This window comes from Cynocephalus volans, chromosome 9, assembly GCF_027409185.1.
Source record: "Cynocephalus volans isolate mCynVol1 chromosome 9, mCynVol1.pri, whole genome shotgun sequence".
NCBI lineage: Eukaryota > Metazoa > Chordata > Mammalia > Dermoptera > Cynocephalidae > Cynocephalus > Cynocephalus volans.
The window spans coordinates 86848499-86866336 of record NC_084468.1 but is presented as its reverse complement, the minus strand read 5'-3'; the positions used below and the strand labels follow the sequence as shown (position 1 = coordinate 86866336).

Below are 17838 nucleotides of genomic sequence, written 5' to 3'. Positions count from 1 at the left end.
TGATATAGTCTTGCTGAATAGAAATAATGGTTTGAATCAAGAATTGAAAAAATATAGATGTAAAAATCATTGTTAGGGAAGAAAAGGACACAAGGAAGGAAAAAACAGCAGACATGATTACTGACTAGTAGAGTCATGATACCAATACAGACATAGATTAGGAGAAACAGGTTTATTACAAGTTTTTAGACCTTTAGAGTTAGAGTTGACAGCAAAGCATGTAAGTAAAAATATCTAACATCCAAGAAGCAGCTGAAAATGTGAACCTAGACCTCAGATGAAAGATACAGATGTAGGGCTCTCATTCTCAGGGCACTGTAGAAAAAGAAAAACAACAGAGAAAACAAAGACAACTTTGGGAAATGCCATCATTTGAAGTTAGGAGACTGGAGTGAATGGAGACCTGAAAAAAACAATGGAGTATCCCAGGCAGTAAGAAACTGAAGGGTTTAAATAGGGAAAAGGAAGTGATCTTCAGTGATGTCAGTTGCTATGGAATTGTCAAGCTCACTTGTAATGATTAGTAGGTCATTTGTGGAGCTCTGTAGTTTAGAATCTCATCCTCTCAAAGATAACTGGAAGAAATAAGTATTCAACTCTATTCACCATGTCTTGAACTAGAGTTAATTCCCTTTGCATTCCTACTTTTAGAGACTGGAAATGAAGATCAGTTGTAAACAAGTTCCCATACATCTCCTTTTCTAAGATACACTACTCTGTTTTGAATAAATGAGATCAGAGAAAATCTGAAACTAAAGCCATGAACTTCAATATGCTTAGGAGGGGCGAAAGTAGTGGTTCTCACCTGGGGTGCTATTTTTTCCCACCCCCCTCCAGAAGATTTTTGGTTTTCACAAAGTGGGGGGGTTCTTACTGGAATATAGTGGATAGAGGCCAGGGATGTTCCTAAATATCCTGTAATGCACAGTGCAGCCCCCTACAACAAAGAATTATCTGGTGAAAACTTCAGTAATTTAGAGGTTGAGATCTTGGGTTATGGTGGTTGAAGAGGTCCCCCTTTTGGCTAAGCTTTATAATTTAGGCTTTCATTAAATGTGCAAACAAGCAAGGCACTAAACATAAAATAGTATAGGCAGTCTTTAGGAGGTACAGTGACATGTCAAGAGCCAATGAAAGAAGGTAGTCCAATGTCTGCATAAGTTAAAAGTACAGGCTTGAAGTACACACATGACTCCAGAAAGCCCATGGCTCCTTGATTCAATCTAGATAAGGCCCTGAGTAAAGAGCATGTAGGGAGGCACCAATGGGAAAGTCAAGAGACTACGAAACTGGGATCAGAAACCTATAGACCTGGGACTTCTAATCACAGGTGCTTGCTGTTCACTTAGCAACATCATTCCCTCCAATTTCTTCATCTACAAGAAAAGGTTTTAACAGAACGGACCCTGAAAAACTAATGAGATGTATGCACCCTGTTCTCACAAGAATGTCTTCCAGCACAACACCCCGCAAGCATGTCACCGGGAGCCTTAGGGCCCAGTGACCTCTTAGGAATCCTCTTATGCCACAGCTGACGTCCTTCCGACCGCAGCACGCAGGCGCAGGAAGCGGCGGGCGGAGGGGCGCGGAGGCGGCCGCGGGCTCGCAGTTTCCGCCGGGCCTCCCCGGAAATCCCGTATGATCCGGCGTCCAGAGCAAATGCTTCCTGCATCGCTGAGGAGGTCACGGATCATGTGACGGCCCTTGCAGAGGAAGCTGTCCCTGAAGTGACAGTGGAGAGAACCCGGCAGTCCAGAAACCCAGGTAACTGGCGCCAACTTTGCCCGGTGTTCGGTCCTGGGCTCGGGGTTGTGCGGACGGTGAAGTTGAGGAGGAGAGGACGCCTCTTTCCCTCTGCTTTGGGCCTAGATCTTTGGGGGGCGGGGGGGTTCGGGGCGGGAAGGAGTGGAGTGTGCTGAGCTAAGGCACCCCGGCTGGCTACCCGCACAGTTTTCCCTGGCCGTGACGAGGGCTAGTCCCGCTTGTTAGGCTGGGGGTGGCGACGGCGAGGAAGCCTAGAGGGGAGAGTCACCGGGAGTTTCTCTTCCAGGAGTGGAGGTTGATCCTGCGAGAGGGGTTCATCATGGCTGATGTGAGTTGACTCCTCCCCACAAGAGGAAGGGGAGGGTGGGGACTTTGGGAGAAGCTACTGAGGGGGGTGAGGTAGAGCTTCCCAAGTAGAGATTTGTTTCGTTTTTGGTGCCTCCATCTCCCACCCCACCCCCCCAATTATCTTCTCTGGGATTTGGAGCGGGAGACTAATATGAATGCATTTGCACGGTCCTGAGTTTCTGCCTGGAATGGGAGTGGAGGATAGTAAGGTGCCTGAGGTTGAGAAAATTGTGTTCTGCACACTCCCTAATCCTACTGGGGCATGAGAGAGGCTCTGTATTTTTACCATATCAAATTCTAAATGATGGTTAGCTATCTTTCCCGTCAGTCTGGGATCAGTAGGGCATGTGCTCAGAATCCTCTTCCAGTAAGTGGTCGTGCTGTCTCATTAGGTTCATTGCAGTAATTTGAGATGATTTCTAACCGATACCTCTTTAGCCACATGATAAGTTCAGTTTTGTGTGTGGGTTTAAGATGACAGCAAAAGTAAGCTGGTGGTGATAACATGAGATAAAATGATCATGTAGATTTGAAGAATAGTAGGGGTTAGAGGTTCAAAACAACAGATACTTGAATCATCCATGTAGAGGTCTTAATTGATGCCTAAATTGTCAATGGTATTTCCCATATGAGAGAGTATGATGAGACAAAATTAGTCTTCTATTTCATAAGTCCAACTGTGTTCCATACTAAACACTTGACATATGTTGTCATTTATTTTCAGTCATGTGAGGAAACTGAGTCTTGGAGAAGGTAATTAACTTACCCAGGATCATTAAAATGTTGGTAGAAAGTCTATCTATGGACATGGAAAGATGTTCGTAATATATTCCCAAGTGAACACAATAGCAACAGGATGTAAAATAGTATGAAAAGTGTGATTTAGATTTATAGCTAATATGTATTTTTTTCCCGTATCTAGGTATGCTAATATACACGTCTTCTCAATAAATTTTAACAATCTCATGATGTAGGTTCTGTTTTTATCCCTGTTCAACAAATAATGAAACTGAGGCTTAAAGAAAAAAGGTTACTTAATTTGTTCCAAGTTGTACAAATAGTAAATATCAAAATCAGAAAGAAGGGTAAAACACAAGAAAAGTTATGAGTGATGACTTAAGGTCCCTGAAATGTGGGTACGACAGGACCTAGAAAACCAATGAAAGCCATATTATTATAATACAATTTTTTAATATTCTGTTTCAGGACCTAAAGCGATTCCTGTATAAAAAGTTACCAAGGTAAGAAATCATTAATTTGCTATTAGATAAATTTTGCATAACATATTATTATTATTTTTTAGATTAATATGTGTATATTATGCTGCTATTTAGCACTTTCAAATACTTAACATAACCCTAGGTAGCACAAGTGATGAGTTTGCAGATAAATAACATGAGGTCTACAGAAGTTATGTTACTTGTCTAATGTTAAACAGCTAATGGATGGCAGAGGGTTAGGACTCAGATTTCTTACCCCTTTGAATTCTTTCAAATATTCATTCTGTCATAACAGTTTACTGGATTACATTTCAAAGTTGTTATACTAATTTTAAGGGAACAAAATTAAGAACTTGCCTTTACTTTTGATATTGCTATTAAGAACTAATTGCTAAGTCTAACCCGAAAATGCTAGACTCAAACAGTAGTTCGTCCTTGGAAAATCACAAGGCTTTCTTTTGCCTGCACACAGTCCATTTGATGTACCATTTTATAAATTAGGCAGTCCTAGCTTTGCATGGTAAGGCAGAGCTCTGAAAATGATCAAAGAAGCTGAAACTGCAAAGGAATTTTAGTAATAAATGGGAAAAATAACTATTGTGACCTTTAAAAATTTTTTCAAAACATTAAAACCTTTTTTACTGTTGGTTATAAATATTTAGGGGAATGAAAACAAATACTAAAACTAATATTTGTTTAGTATACTAATTTAAAATATTAGAAACATTGAGAAATAAAGTGTTTTATTTCTTTGTAAAAAAAAAATGAGTAGTTTGAACAGTGTTTGCCTGTTTTTCATATACTTTAAGATAAGGAGCAGGTATCTTTTCTATGCTTTGGCAAATTGTCATACTCCATTCCAAGTTTGAATCAGCTTTCCATGTTTTATCCTTTGTATTTTCAATGTTGTGAAATATCTCTGAAATTTCCTTTAATGTGAATTTTTTTGCCAGCATCACTTCCTCTGGGATATTTTCATCACAACCACTTTCCTCATTTATGTCAATAAGTTTGCTTTTACTGGGTTTCTCTAGCTATGTATCTAGAGTCTCTATAACAGAAATAGTGCCAACATTCCCTTGGTTAACTATGTTTTCTATAACTGTTTATTTTCTGTTCAAATTTTACTTCCATCATTATCATTTTTTATTTCTTTGCTGTATTTCATCTTTGTTGGCCACTTCCCTCTTTCCATTATCTATTTTTTTTAATGCCACATGGTTTATCACTGGGAGATAAGGAAATACTAAACTACATCATTTTCTCTCTCTGCAGGAACTGAATAACAGATGCTCAGTGATCAGCCACCAACTCACTTTGGAAGAAGTGACATGGCTGGTTACTGATCACAGTGTGCACCTCTTAATAACATAGTTATTTTCGTAGTGTTTTGTGGACTGAAGAGTTAGCAAAGTTTATACTTTATGTAATTATTCAGTTAATATGCCATACTAGCTCAAATTTGACTTGTGCTATTGGAGGGAGTGGTGTTATTTAATAAACTGTGGTGTCTAAAATGTGCATATTGGACTTGTGCAAAGTGAAGGCTTTCTATATTTATCTGTAGTTACCTTGTTGGAAGCTTATTGAAAGAGTACTAAAATGGGGGGGAAGGGACATCCCACCACATTGGTGGTAGACTTAGGAACAGAAGTATAGTTGATCCACTTACAAGTCTGTAGTGGATTGAATTATGTCCCCTCAAAACTCCCTGAAGCTTCAATTGTGTCCCCTAAGTTTTATGTATTAGAAACTTAGCCTCCACTGTGACTGTAAAGAGGATGGGAAATCCTATTATGGTAATTGAAAGGTGGAGCCTTGAAGAGGTGATTGGATTGTAGGAACATGCAGTGGTGAATGAATTAAAAATGGTGGTCAAGGGCATGGTTTTGAGGGCTTTAAAAGAAGAGGAGAGTCTGTCTGTCTCTCTCTCTCTGCTCTCTCTGCTTCCACCATCTTGCAATGTGAGACCCCTGGTTCACTGTTGCCACCACCAGATGGACTTTGGACTTCCCAGCCTCAGAAACTGTAAGCAATAAATGTCATTTTTCCTTTCAGGTATTTTGTTATAGCAACACAAAACAGACTACTACAAAGTCTTAGCAGTTTATTTATTTTTTGGCAGTTAGCTGTTATTATTGATAACTGCACAAAGTGATTTGCATGTGTGCAAGTATCGGTAGGATATGTTCTTATTAACCTAGTTTTTAATTTAGAAGAATATATTGTTTTATGTATTAATCTTATAGAATATATTTTAATCTATAGACCATGTCAGGATTGAATAACAGGAGATAATACCAATAATAGTATAAAAATCATTTATACACAGTCATTTCATTATTTTTAGTGTGAGGAAGACAAATGAATTTGTTGTAACATTTCCATTCAAATTTTGATAATACTTCTCAGAATTAAAAGTTTTGACAATGAGATTTTTTAAAAATTTTAATTTTGGTGTCTTAACATTAGGTTAATATAGATATTCCTTATTCTAAAATTAAAACGTTGAGGTTAACACAATATAAGGAATGGATAAATCTGGGTTATAGCAGGAACATTGAACATATCTCTGAGTTACAGTTTACGGATATTGTAAGATACTTATAGGGCTATAGGTTTTGTGTTAATAGTTAAAGGGTTTTGTACAAATGTCAAAATTTGGGTATGTTTCACCATTGTAATTTTTAACACTTTGCTTTTGTGCTTTAGACTATATATTTCCTAACTGCTAATTTCCTAGGGATTCTCACTGATAATTTACTACTTAAACTGGAGTGATAAATTTTGTCATTGTCATTTTGCACAATTGATACCACTGGTGTTAATATTTTTGAATGTTAACTATGTACCAGCCTATGCTTTATTTTATTAAATTTTACAATAGCTAAATAAGTAATTATTCAATTGTTCCTTTTTTAAAAGTTTATTTATTAATATTATTTTTTTACATTCTAAGATGTTGCGGGGCAGCTGGGGGGAGAGGGGGAAGGGGGAAGGAAATAGGGTGCAGTTATTCTCATTTTCTGATTATTAAACTGAGGCCTAGAGAGATTTTGTTGACTGATCCAAAGTAGCATAAATAGTAAGCAGCAGAGTCTGGACTGGAATCCAGGTCTTTCTAACTTCAGAGGTATAACCTTGACTATTCTGCTTAATGCTTACGTAGATGTAGCTGAAAGGATTGCTGCATGCCTTCATTCTTTCTTCCCTGTCTTTGAACCTAAAATGGTCATTCTACTCCTCTTTGCTTACAACAATTTAACATCTCAGCTAAGCTATCACTTCCCCAGGGAAGCCTTCCCTGACCCACCTGTCTGTATCAACCCCCTCTTTTATAGGCTCTTCTATCCCCACAGACTTCTTAATGGCACTTGCTGCAGTTGTAGTTTAACTTTTTAGTGAGATTATTTGATTGGTAGCCACTCACTTTTTAGATTGTAAGCTTTGGGAAGTTAGTGGCTCTGTCTGTTTTTGCTTGTCATAGTGTCATAAAGTATTAAGTGCCACAAGTACTGGGCACTTGATATTGGAGTGAATGAGAGAAAGGAAAAAGGCTCTCTTTTTTTGGCACTATAACCATTTATGCTTTTGTAAACCATGGAATGAAAACAGGAGTACTTCAAAACGTTCATGGAAAGATATTATCTTTTAATTCTGTTCACAAACTTTTCAATATACCCTCGTACAATTTTAATGGAGAATCATCTGTTTTAGATCTTCATCAATAAACTGCATAAATTTGTAAATATTGTGAACATGCCAGTCATAAATATTCATTCAGTTTCTGGGAGAGTTTTGCCAAACACATTGTGGAAGCATAGACTATCAATAATTGAGCTCCCATGGTTTTCAGAAATATGCATGAGATTACCATTGCATCTTTGAAGTGCATATTTTGAGAAAATGAAATGTTTTATAATATTTTAACTTTTTTCTCTTTCTAGTGTTGAAGGGCTCCATGCTATTGTTGTGTCAGATAGAGATGGAGTACCTGTTATTAAAGGTAAAATTGAACACTTAAATGCAATGTTGTGTTTCCTTTTGACTAAAAATGTGTGTATTTACATCTGAGTAGTACAGAAGGCAAACATATAAAACTCATTTCAGTAAATTCAGGAGATAGTCTTAGTTTAGGGAGAAATGTTTGCTTTTGTATGTTAAAGGCTGAGTTGGAACCTATAATGTATTATACAAATATGTCATCACAAGCCTATTTACCCATTAAAGACATTAATGGTATAATGCGGACCATTAGTAAATCTAAGTGATGAGAGTGAGCATGTATGCTGCTAGATATATTATGCACACAGACAGACACCCCTACATAGATACATTTTTAATCAATATTGCCAGTAGTTTTAGGATAACACCCATATATTTGGATCATCGTATATCGATTGTTTTGTTTAATCTTGCCTGATTTCCTGCTGTCTTACTGGAAATAAGATTAAAACTTTTAACTTCACAATTACTTTAGTTAATCGGCATCTAATAAGAATTTTTACCTGACTTTTAGCTTTTTTTGTTTTGTTTTGTTTTGTTTTGTTTTTGGCTGCTGGCTGGGTGTTATAACACAGCACTCTAACTTTTTTTAAAAATGTATATGATGTCATAGAGTCAGTATGGATTCAGACCATTTTTACTATTTTCTACCTTATGGTATAATCAGATTGGATGTTCCTAGTCATACAGGAACACTGCAATAGCTTTACCAAAGATTAAATATTAAATAATATTTTGTATGTTTTGTTTACAATTTATTTTCCATCTGGTGTTATTGTATATGTTAGATAATTTTAGACTTCGGAATTGAAAGGAGGTTTAGAGGTAATGTGATTTTATAAAAATGAAGGTGCTCAAGTGCAAAGAGTACATTGCCAGTTCAAAGTTGCATGTGAGTCAGTGATAAGACAGAATAGCATTCATCATCTCCATATGCATGGTCCAGTGTACTTTCTAACCCACCATAAAACATAGGTGGTCATGGACAAGTCACTTGCCTTTTCTCTAATGTGTTGAGGGCTTTGAACAAAGTAATCTCAGGTTTTTCAGCTCTAATATTCTTTCTGAACATTTCTGATAAAGCCTTGAGCTCTACACTTATTGATACAGATATCTTCATTCAGGCCTTTTAATGAGTGAGAAAAACATGAAACAGGTAGCCACCTGCAGGATTATTAATATCTATGAGAGATACTGCCACTGTGGGTTTTATGAAAGCAAAAGTTTTTGTAGCTTTTTTCATTCATTTTATTCTAGCCTGGCTCTCAGATAACCAGAATATTCAGTTTATTAAATGTACTGCTTAATCTGTGTTTAAGGTAGATAACAAGAAAATATGAAATATAAAATTTTAGTATTCTTTTAAAATTAAAAAAATTGTGACTCTGCATTTCTTCCCTTAGTTATCACTAAACTTCTGATTGAGCAATTTTTAGTTTATCACTCAACTTTCAGTTGAGTTATAAACTTTTAGTTTAGTGATCACATTTAATCACTAAACTTCTGACTGAGCAAGTTTTCCCACCTAAATTAATGAGACCCAGTTAGTCATTTGATTTTCAGTATTGTGAAACATAACCTTTGTTCTCAATTTTTTTTATGGATTTATGTAAAAAAAATAAATGAAGGTGCTGTAAATCTTGTCCCTAATGTATCTTCTGCATAATTTTATTTAAATCCCTTTTTTTTCCAGTGGCCAATGACAATGCTCCAGAGCATGCTTTGAGACCTGGTTTCTTGTCTACTTTTGCGCTTGCAACAGACCAAGGGAGCAAACTTGGACTTTCAAAAAATAAAAGTATCATCTGTTACTATAACACCTACCAGGTAAGTTCATAAGTATCACGTGGCTTGCTGATTTCAACTATCATTTTTCTGTCATTTATATAAAATAGCTTGGTTTATAATTCTGAATTTCGGTTGTGAAGGGGATGAAATTTAACAATTTTAGCCTTTCAAGTAGGTTATGTTAAACTGTAGTGATTTTCTTCACATTTTACACTAAGAAATAATTACTATGGAAAAGTAGTTAAAAGATTTAATAATAAAGTACGTGTTATATTAAAAAGGGTAAGTCAGGTCACTATTACCTCCAGTAGATGGTGCCCTTAGCTAAACAACTATCATTTCTCAAATGATAGTTTTTTTGTTGTAACAGAAAAAAAATTTCCTTGAAAGTCAAATGTTATTTAAATTTGTTATTACTGTTAATTTCTTCATTTGGTTTGAAATGTATGTATAAGCGAGGTTGTTATTTGTGGAGAAGAAATTAGTTGTTAAATATCTCTTGATATCCAGCTGCATTTTCTTAAGAATAAATTAATCTCTTCTGCTATAGAGCGAATGTTTCCTAGAGTATGATTCATGATACACTAGTGACATTTTTTATTTTAAAAGTTATATATTTTAATGCATATTAGGTAAAAGATAACTAACCTTTAATTTCACCAATAAAGATTAGGATGAAGCCGGGATTTTTTTTAAAGGTAATTGGGTTAAAGTTAATTTAAATTACAATGCTACACTGGAGGCAGAAAAATCATAACAATAAAACTACTTGAATGACTAAAAAATACTGTTATCAACTGTTTATTGAGCCCCTACTATGTAATTGACACTCTGCTGTGCTTTAAAGATAAAAAGATGAAGAAGACATGGTTCCATCCTAAAAACTTTCTAGACTAAGTGGTAATCAATAACTCTGTTTTATGGAAATATTTACTTTCAGCTCCTTTATCTTTCGTGATGTAATACCATGATGTTGGGCTAGTAACCATGAGCATTTAAACATTTTTTAAAGATTAAGACATTTCAGTTGAGTTATACTACCTTTTTACAGTGCAACATATTGTTTTGATCTTATTTTCTTTTTAGGTGGTTCAATTTAATCGATTGCCTTTGGTGGTGAGTTTCATAGCAAGCAGCAATGCCAATACAGGTGTGTTTTAATTACCTTAAATATAGCTTTTAATTCCTTATATTACTGTATCTGTGCAGTCTAATAAAATAGGAATAGAAGATTTAGAGCGAACTTGAATTTGTGGCCCAGTTCTACCATCTTTTTCCTTGATCTTGGGAAAAGTGATGTCTCTGAATCCTAATTTTGTATCTGTATAGTAGAGCTAATATCTGCTTTCTTCATCTTACAGGGTTATTTTCCAGTTCAAATGAGACAGCATATGGGTGATTTGTTTTGAGAGAGGAAGGAAAATTAAATGTTATCTTGAGTGCTACATCTTGCTCACATTAAAACAGTTTAAGAAAACAAAAAGAGGGTGAAAAATATAACCAAACACATAAAATAATCAAGATTGAGTTTACTTCCATATAGACTGATTTATTAAATTAGAAAATTCTTTTAATTTTGAATGATAGCAGGCAAGATGAATGTGATTGAGAATTTAAAGAGCATGAGTATGATGAACATGTTCACATTCTTGAGGTCTGGAGAATTTTAGAACAAATGCTAGGAAGCTGTACTTTCTATAGAGAGTAGTAAAATCCCATTATATTCAGTACCTTTTACTGGATATTTATGTGTAAAATAATCACAGTATTCAGTTGGATTGTAACTTTTTTACTCTCTTTTGGATAAACTAGGATGATTTTTTTTAAAGTTTGTCTCCTTCAGATTTGATTGCTGTTGAGAACGGTTATACATTCCTTCTCTATTTTTTTTCCCCAAGCTGAATAAATTATTCTAGCTACATCACTGAAGCCTGTCCTTAGATACCTCATCTTTAGAATGAAGGATTTAGATTTGATGATGTTAGGTCTCTTCCATTTCTAAACATTTCGAAGCTGTAAAATACTATGTGTAAAAACACTTTGTAAATTATATAGGGTGGTAGTGGTGTCAATATTTTAAATACACTAAACCTCAATTTTGATAAATCATCAATCATCACATACTAAATCATCATCAGTTGTTATATATTATGGTAATGTACAGGATTATATTTTAGATCCTTTTCTTGGGAGGTCAGATGCTTTTAATATTCTGTAGGACAGAAGAAGATCTTTGAACATAAAGTAGGCATTGTCTAAGTATAGCCTTTCACTCTGATAAACTAGGGAGAAGCTAGATATGTTAATTTATAGATGCATTTGTCTCCCAGATTTACCATTGAGCTTCTTTTTAAACGTGTAAATGTGTTTTATACTCTACTTCATTTTTTAAGTGTTTTTTCCCTTGAAATACTCATTTATGTCTTAGCTTTATTGAATTTATAAAATAAATTTCTGATTTTTTTTTTGCTTAAATTGAAACTCCCTATTTACCTATCTTCTAATATAATCTGTTAAAATTTGCTGGTAAAAAGGAAAAGGTATACCTTATTTAGTAAAAATCATATGTATTATTTCTGAATTGATGTAAATTTTGAAATAGTAAGGTATGAATTAAGATTTTCATTCAGAACTCAACAAATTATAGTGCATATTATTTATTCTATATCTACTAATACACATACATTTTTTTTTTATCTACTTTAATAATAGATGATGAAAATAAACTTCATAATGGATGTGGAATTTTGGGTTACTTTATTCAGGATTACCATATTTTATTTTAGTTATGGGAAATAAACGATGTCTTGTTTACTTTTTAGTAACTATAAGTTTGGGACAAGAGGGGACTTAAGTCAGAGACTTTCAGGAACATTTTTTAACAATCTAATTTTCTTAATCTCTTTGTTTTAGGACTAATTGTCAGCCTAGAAAAGGAACTTGCTCCATTATTTGAAGAATTGAGACAAGTAGTGGAAGTTTCTTAAAATGACACTGGTTCTGATGCGTTCCTTATCTTTATTATAACACCACAATATCAATTCAGCAATCTTCAGACCACAATAATACTTGTATCCATGTACTCAAGAAAGGGCCCCTTTCTACTTTATACTAAAGAAAGAGCCTATAGATATAATTTATAAACAGGTTGATTGTTTTAATTCCTTGTGTAGGGTCTTTTCTTATTTAGTGAGATCTGGGGATACCACAATAATGGTTCAGTCTATCATAGCTCCCATGGAGTTAGTCCAGTCACCAAATATGGATGAGATTCTATTCAGATTAGAATCAAAATGGTATGGTGATCCACTTGAGCCATGAAGTGCCCCCTACTGTACAATATGTCCAGGCCTGCTGATGGAGACCATTTTTATTGTGAATAGTAAGGACATATTTTTCTTCAGATTATGTTTTATTTCTTTGCATTGAGTAAGAGAAAGATAAAATGGCTTAGCAAAAGTAATAAAATCAGTACAATCACTGACTTTCCTTTGTATATATTCTTTTGCAGTATAGATGAATATTACTAATTGATTTGATTCTTCTCAGAGGGTGCTGGTCTTTAGTGAAAATGAAAATTATACCTAATGTTTTTTTCTGCCACTTTGCTTTCTATGACTAATCAATGGTTTTTAATGTTTATGTGTTCTTTATAAAATTTAAATATGATTGATTATTGAATTCTGTTTCGAATATCAGTATATATGTAAACATGATAGTATAGCCATTTTTTTTCATACATGGGTATAAATAAAATAGTATTTTTAAAAATATAGCTTGAGCACTTTATAGGTCTTTTTTTTTAGACTTCTTCCAAAAGTTTAAAGAACATAGTAAACTTAATTCACTCTCATTAATTCACCAACCATCTCATTAATTCACTGGTTCAACAACATGAATAAGTAGTGAGTATTTTTTGTAGGTATTGGTTTGAGGATCGTTTTAGCTAAACTGTCAGTTAGAAAAGAAACCTCAACTATGAGACTAATTTAACCTCCACAAAAGACAATAGTTCAATCCATCATTCAAGTTTGTTAATTTCTTCCTGTGTTTTTTGATAGTTTGTCACTGGTACAGTTTGATGAATTTGCATTGAACACCTGCTGTTGCCAGTCACCAGCTCTCCCAAATTGCACAATTCTAAGAAGCACCATTTATCTCATTTCTGTGCCTACCTTTCACATGCAATATGTGTGGATGCTATCCCTAGAGTTGTGCAGTGAGGCAGTTGGCCAGGCATTGTGCTGCTTTTCCTTCCTTTCTCCCTCCTTCCGATACAAATAATGAGATTAAGTTGTGGTACCTTTCTTTAAAGAACTTACAATTCAGTAAAGGAAGCTGGTATAGAAAGTGCTGTGATAAAGCTATACACAGGGTGCTGTAGAGTCACAGAATAGGGACATCTAAAATGGGCAAGAACAATAGCCTTTACCAAAAAATCGAGGCAAGAGATAACAATTTACCTATAGGGGGCTATAAATAGTTAATTATTAATAACCTAATGAAACATTAGACACACCCATTAAAATCTACAATCCTGTTATTTGGATTACTATGTAAAAGTGTCCAAGAAATTTTTGCCAGTATAATGGTGCATGAAACAAAGGTTTTTAAAAATGAGATAGCCGAATTTTTATTTGCAGTTAATAATAATTATATATCTACAAACTTCAAGAAAAGAAACTATAATAAATGGAGCTGCTTAATAAATAGAGCTACTTAATTTTTGCATGGTAAATACTGCTACTGTTAAAATTTTTATCCGAGGGTTTTAATAGGTAAATCGTTCTATAGTACATCTGGAAAAATAAGCAAGAATACTGCCAAGAATATAAAGAATATAAAACTAGATTAACTTTTTAAAAGGTGGTATATAAAAACTAGGTGCACCACTAGACAGATCAATGGAATGAATTAACTCAGAAACAGACTGTAGTACATACATATGAGGACTTAAAACATTATAAAATGGCATCATAAGTCAATGGGGACCAGATTAGCTAGTAAGTAGGGTGGACATTTTTAATGCCCTGCTAGTGGAATTATAAATTGTTATATACCCTCTATGTACAGCAATTTGGCAGTCTTTCTCAAACTTTCAATACACTTAACCTTTGGGCCATCAATTTCACTTCTAGAAATTTATCCTGCCAATGCGGATAGACATTAAAAATTATACATTTATGAGCATATTCTTTGCAACTTGGAAATAGAGGATTGGAAGCAACCTAAATATCCACCATAGGTAAGATGACCGTGTGTCCTGGTTTTTCGAACAGTAACAGTTTATATGTGCTGTTTCTAGTATAAATTATTAGTAATGCTCCTTTCACTCTCAAGTGTGTCACTTTAGATAGGAGATTATATGGTCACCTTAATCTTAGAGTATCGGTGAAAAATTATTGCATTTGCCCCATGGAAAACGGAGCAAAGATGTGCTTTAGGTACTGAGATGAAATTATCTCCAAAGCATAATGTTCATTGAAAAAAGCATGGTGGGAAACTGCGGCATGCTACAATTTATGTATAAGAAGAAAAACTAGATGTGAATATTCCTATTGGTTTCTGTATGACAGACTCTCTCTGCAGAGATACATGGAAGAGCCTGATGGCATTGGTGGCCTCCAAAGAGTAGAACTAGGTATCTGGGGAATACAGATCCCAAGAGTGAGTCTATGCACTGTACATTTCGTTGTACTTTGAATTCTTAACTATTTTAAAATAATAATTAAATATTTTAGCAAACAACAAAATTTTAAATAAAATGGGATATTTGGGGAAGAAGGTTATATCAGTCAGGGTTCTCCAAAGAAGCAGAACCATTAGGATATAGATGTATTAGATATATTTCAAGGAATTGGTTTATGCGATTGTGGGGACTGGCAAGTCCAAAATCTGTGGGGCAGGCCAGAAGACTGGAAAAACCTCAGCAGCTGAGGCTGCAGTTTTTAAAAACATTTTTTATAAGGTCAGGGGTTTGGATCCGTGTACTGGCCAGTGGCTAAAGAAAAAAAAAATTTTGATTGACATATAACAATTTTACATATTTGTGGGATACAATGTGATATTTCAATACATGCGTATGATGCTGCCAAGTCTTGAGGCAGAATTTCATATTGGAAATCTCTGTTTTGTTCAAAGGCCTTTTAACTGAATGGGTGCATCCCACCCACATTATGGAAGGTAATCTCTTTTACTTAGATTCAGGGGATTGTAGATATTAAGCACATCTACAAAATATCTATGTAGTGACACCTGGGTTTATGTTCAATCAGATAATTGGCTACTGTATCCTAGCACAGTTGACACATAAAACTTCATAATTCACCCCTAGTCAGTTTGGCACCTCTATGCATCTCCTTAAACCATATTTTAATCTCCCAAGTAAAGACAATAACTAAGTCGTACTTTTAACATGATAAAACTATCTTGTGTACAACCAAGAATACTCCCCAGAAGAGTATTCCCTGGAAGAGGATGCAAAGTCCTAGTCCATGGGTGATGTTTACTTTTCTCCTTGCTATCCTATAACTTAAATACTGTAATGTAAAGTTAATTATTATTACTACATCTTACATTAGATAATAGAATAAGGGAGGGAAGAAAAAAGATATTTGTTCAATATGTGTGTGTATATGTGTAATATATATATATATTTGTATGTGTATATATACAAACATTCATAACAAAACAAGTAAGAATTATAATAATCTCAGTTCTTGTTTTGCCAACTGAACATGTTGTTGTAACTGGTATTTGTAACTACCTTGCATTACCTATTTCGTATTCTCTTTGCTCTCAGCTAGCACCTTGGCTGTTTTTGGCTCTGCCTGGTGCAACCATTCATTTCTGAAGAATCTGAGCTGTTGGTTGTCCTGCCTGAATTGGGTTTTGTAGCTTTCCATTGACTTTAATCAAGGGCTTGGTGATACTAATATCCCCTAGAGGATGTCCTGTATTCCAGACATACTCTTCCTTACTTCTATTGTAGCACAATTTCCCTGGTAATCAGGACCAATCACCACAGCCAGTATAGTAATTCCCTTCTTTATCTATTGATTTAGAAGCATGAGGGGCCCAAAGTGGCAGGATGGCAGTCTTAATGTCCAGTTTAATAGAATTATTGTTGTGTCTCCTGGTGGAAGCATTCTTCTCTTTGCAACAAAGACTTTTAGACCTGCAGAGCGTAAGGACACAGGGACAGGAAGCAAAAATTTTGTTTTGGATCACTAGGGATAATAACGAGTGGCGCACATTCACATTTCTACCCCTTGATTCCTGGACCTCTGAATCCTGACTATGGAAGAAAAAGCACTATATATCAGATGTTGATTTAGAGCGTATATAGCCCGCTGGAGAACATTGCTGCAGCTCTGCAAGGTATTACCAACTAGCCAGTTCTGTAAGGTTTCAAAAGGCCGTTTTACCATTCTATGAAGCCAGCTGTCACAGGATTATGGGTAGTTGCTACTTCTTCAGTAGGTTCAGTCAGCATAATAATGTCATCAGGTAATGGACTAGTGTGTTGTCTTGTGGAAGGGAAATATGATCAAGGTTCCTGTGGACTAAATTATGATATACAGCTGGAGAGTTGATATACCTTGAGGTAGGACAGTAAGGTGTGTTGCTGCTGAAAGCAAAATGGTTATGGTGGTCTTTACTAACAGGTATGGGAAAAAAAGTTGCCAGATCAATAGCTGCATACTGGGTACCAGAGGATGTGGTTAAGTTACTCAAGCAATGAAATCACATCTGGTACCGCAGCTGTAATTGGAGTCACCACCAGCGTAAATTTGTAATAATCTACTTTCAGTCTCCAGAATCCATCTGTTTTCTGCACAGATCAAATAGGTTGGCTGAAGGGGATGTGGTGGGAATCACCACCCCTACGTTTATCAAGTCTTTGATAGTAGCACTAATCTCTGCAATCACTTCAGGAATGTGATATTGTTTTCATTTACTATCTTCCCAGGTAGAGGCAGTTCTATTGGCTTTCACTTTGCTTTTCCTACTGTAATAGCCCTCACTCCACAGATTCTTCCAGTTGCTGAGTATGTCTATTCCAACTATGAATCTGGAACTAGGAAAATAAACACAGCATGGATTCAGGGACCCACTGGGCCTACTTCTATGGTTCCATCCTTGCTTTTTTTTGTGGAAAATGCAATTCCTCTCAAATGCCTTCCAGATATTTCTGGGAGTTCCTGTAGAGTGTTTCACCGTACTCCTGAAACGACATGGCATATGCCAATTTCTTTGGCTTTGTTTCTGCTCTCTAGGATGAGCTATGCCCCTCAAGCCTGGCCATGCTGCTGCTGACTGACTGAGGTTGTGGGTACCTAGAGGGTGTCTATGCTGAAAACCAAGGATGCCATCTGTGCTCACAGCTATAGATATGGCACAACTTGCAACCTCAGCATTTGTCCCCTGGACACCAGTGAAACAGCTCCTTTAGGTTTTGTCGAGGCTGGGCTGAGTAAGACAAGAATGTGCTCATAATCACCCTTTCCTTACATTGATGTCCATATTACATCAACAAAACTTTTGCATCTCAACCTTTTCTATTTTCAGGTGAATTCTTTCTCAAGAAGGCTCTTGTAATTAGCACATTCATCATCTCAAACATTTATCATTTCTTTGTGGTGAGAACATTCAAAATCCTGTCCTCTAGCTATTTTGAAATATACATGATTGTTAACTATACTCATCCTAC

General features: G+C 35.4%; 1 protein-coding gene across 1 annotated transcript; it reads left to right on the top strand.

The window, feature by feature from the left end:
• The first annotated feature begins 1671 nt into the window (after window positions 1–1671).
• Window positions 1672–12603, top strand: LAMTOR3 (late endosomal/lysosomal adaptor, MAPK and MTOR activator 3). The gene is made up of 7 exons (XM_063108425.1): window positions 1672–1764; window positions 2051–2092; window positions 3319–3353; window positions 7280–7338; window positions 9031–9164; window positions 10212–10275; window positions 12039–12603. The coding sequence occupies exons 2-7, from the start codon at window positions 2084–2086 to the stop codon at window positions 12110–12112; spliced, it is 375 nt and encodes a 124-aa protein (XP_062964495.1). The 5' UTR covers window positions 1672–1764; window positions 2051–2083; the 3' UTR covers window positions 12113–12603.
• Window positions 12604–17838: the final 5235 nt, after the last annotated feature.

Excerpts from the sequence above, each read along its gene's own strand:
- LAMTOR3 (XM_063108425.1), top strand. Across the intron at positions 3,354-7,279 it reads CTGTATAAAAAGTTACCAAG|TGTTGAAGGGCTCCATGCTA; the intron begins GTAAGAAATCAT and ends TTCTCTTTCTAG. Across the intron at positions 7,339-9,030 it reads TGGAGTACCTGTTATTAAAG|TGGCCAATGACAATGCTCCA; the intron begins GTAAAATTGAAC and ends TTTTTTTTCCAG.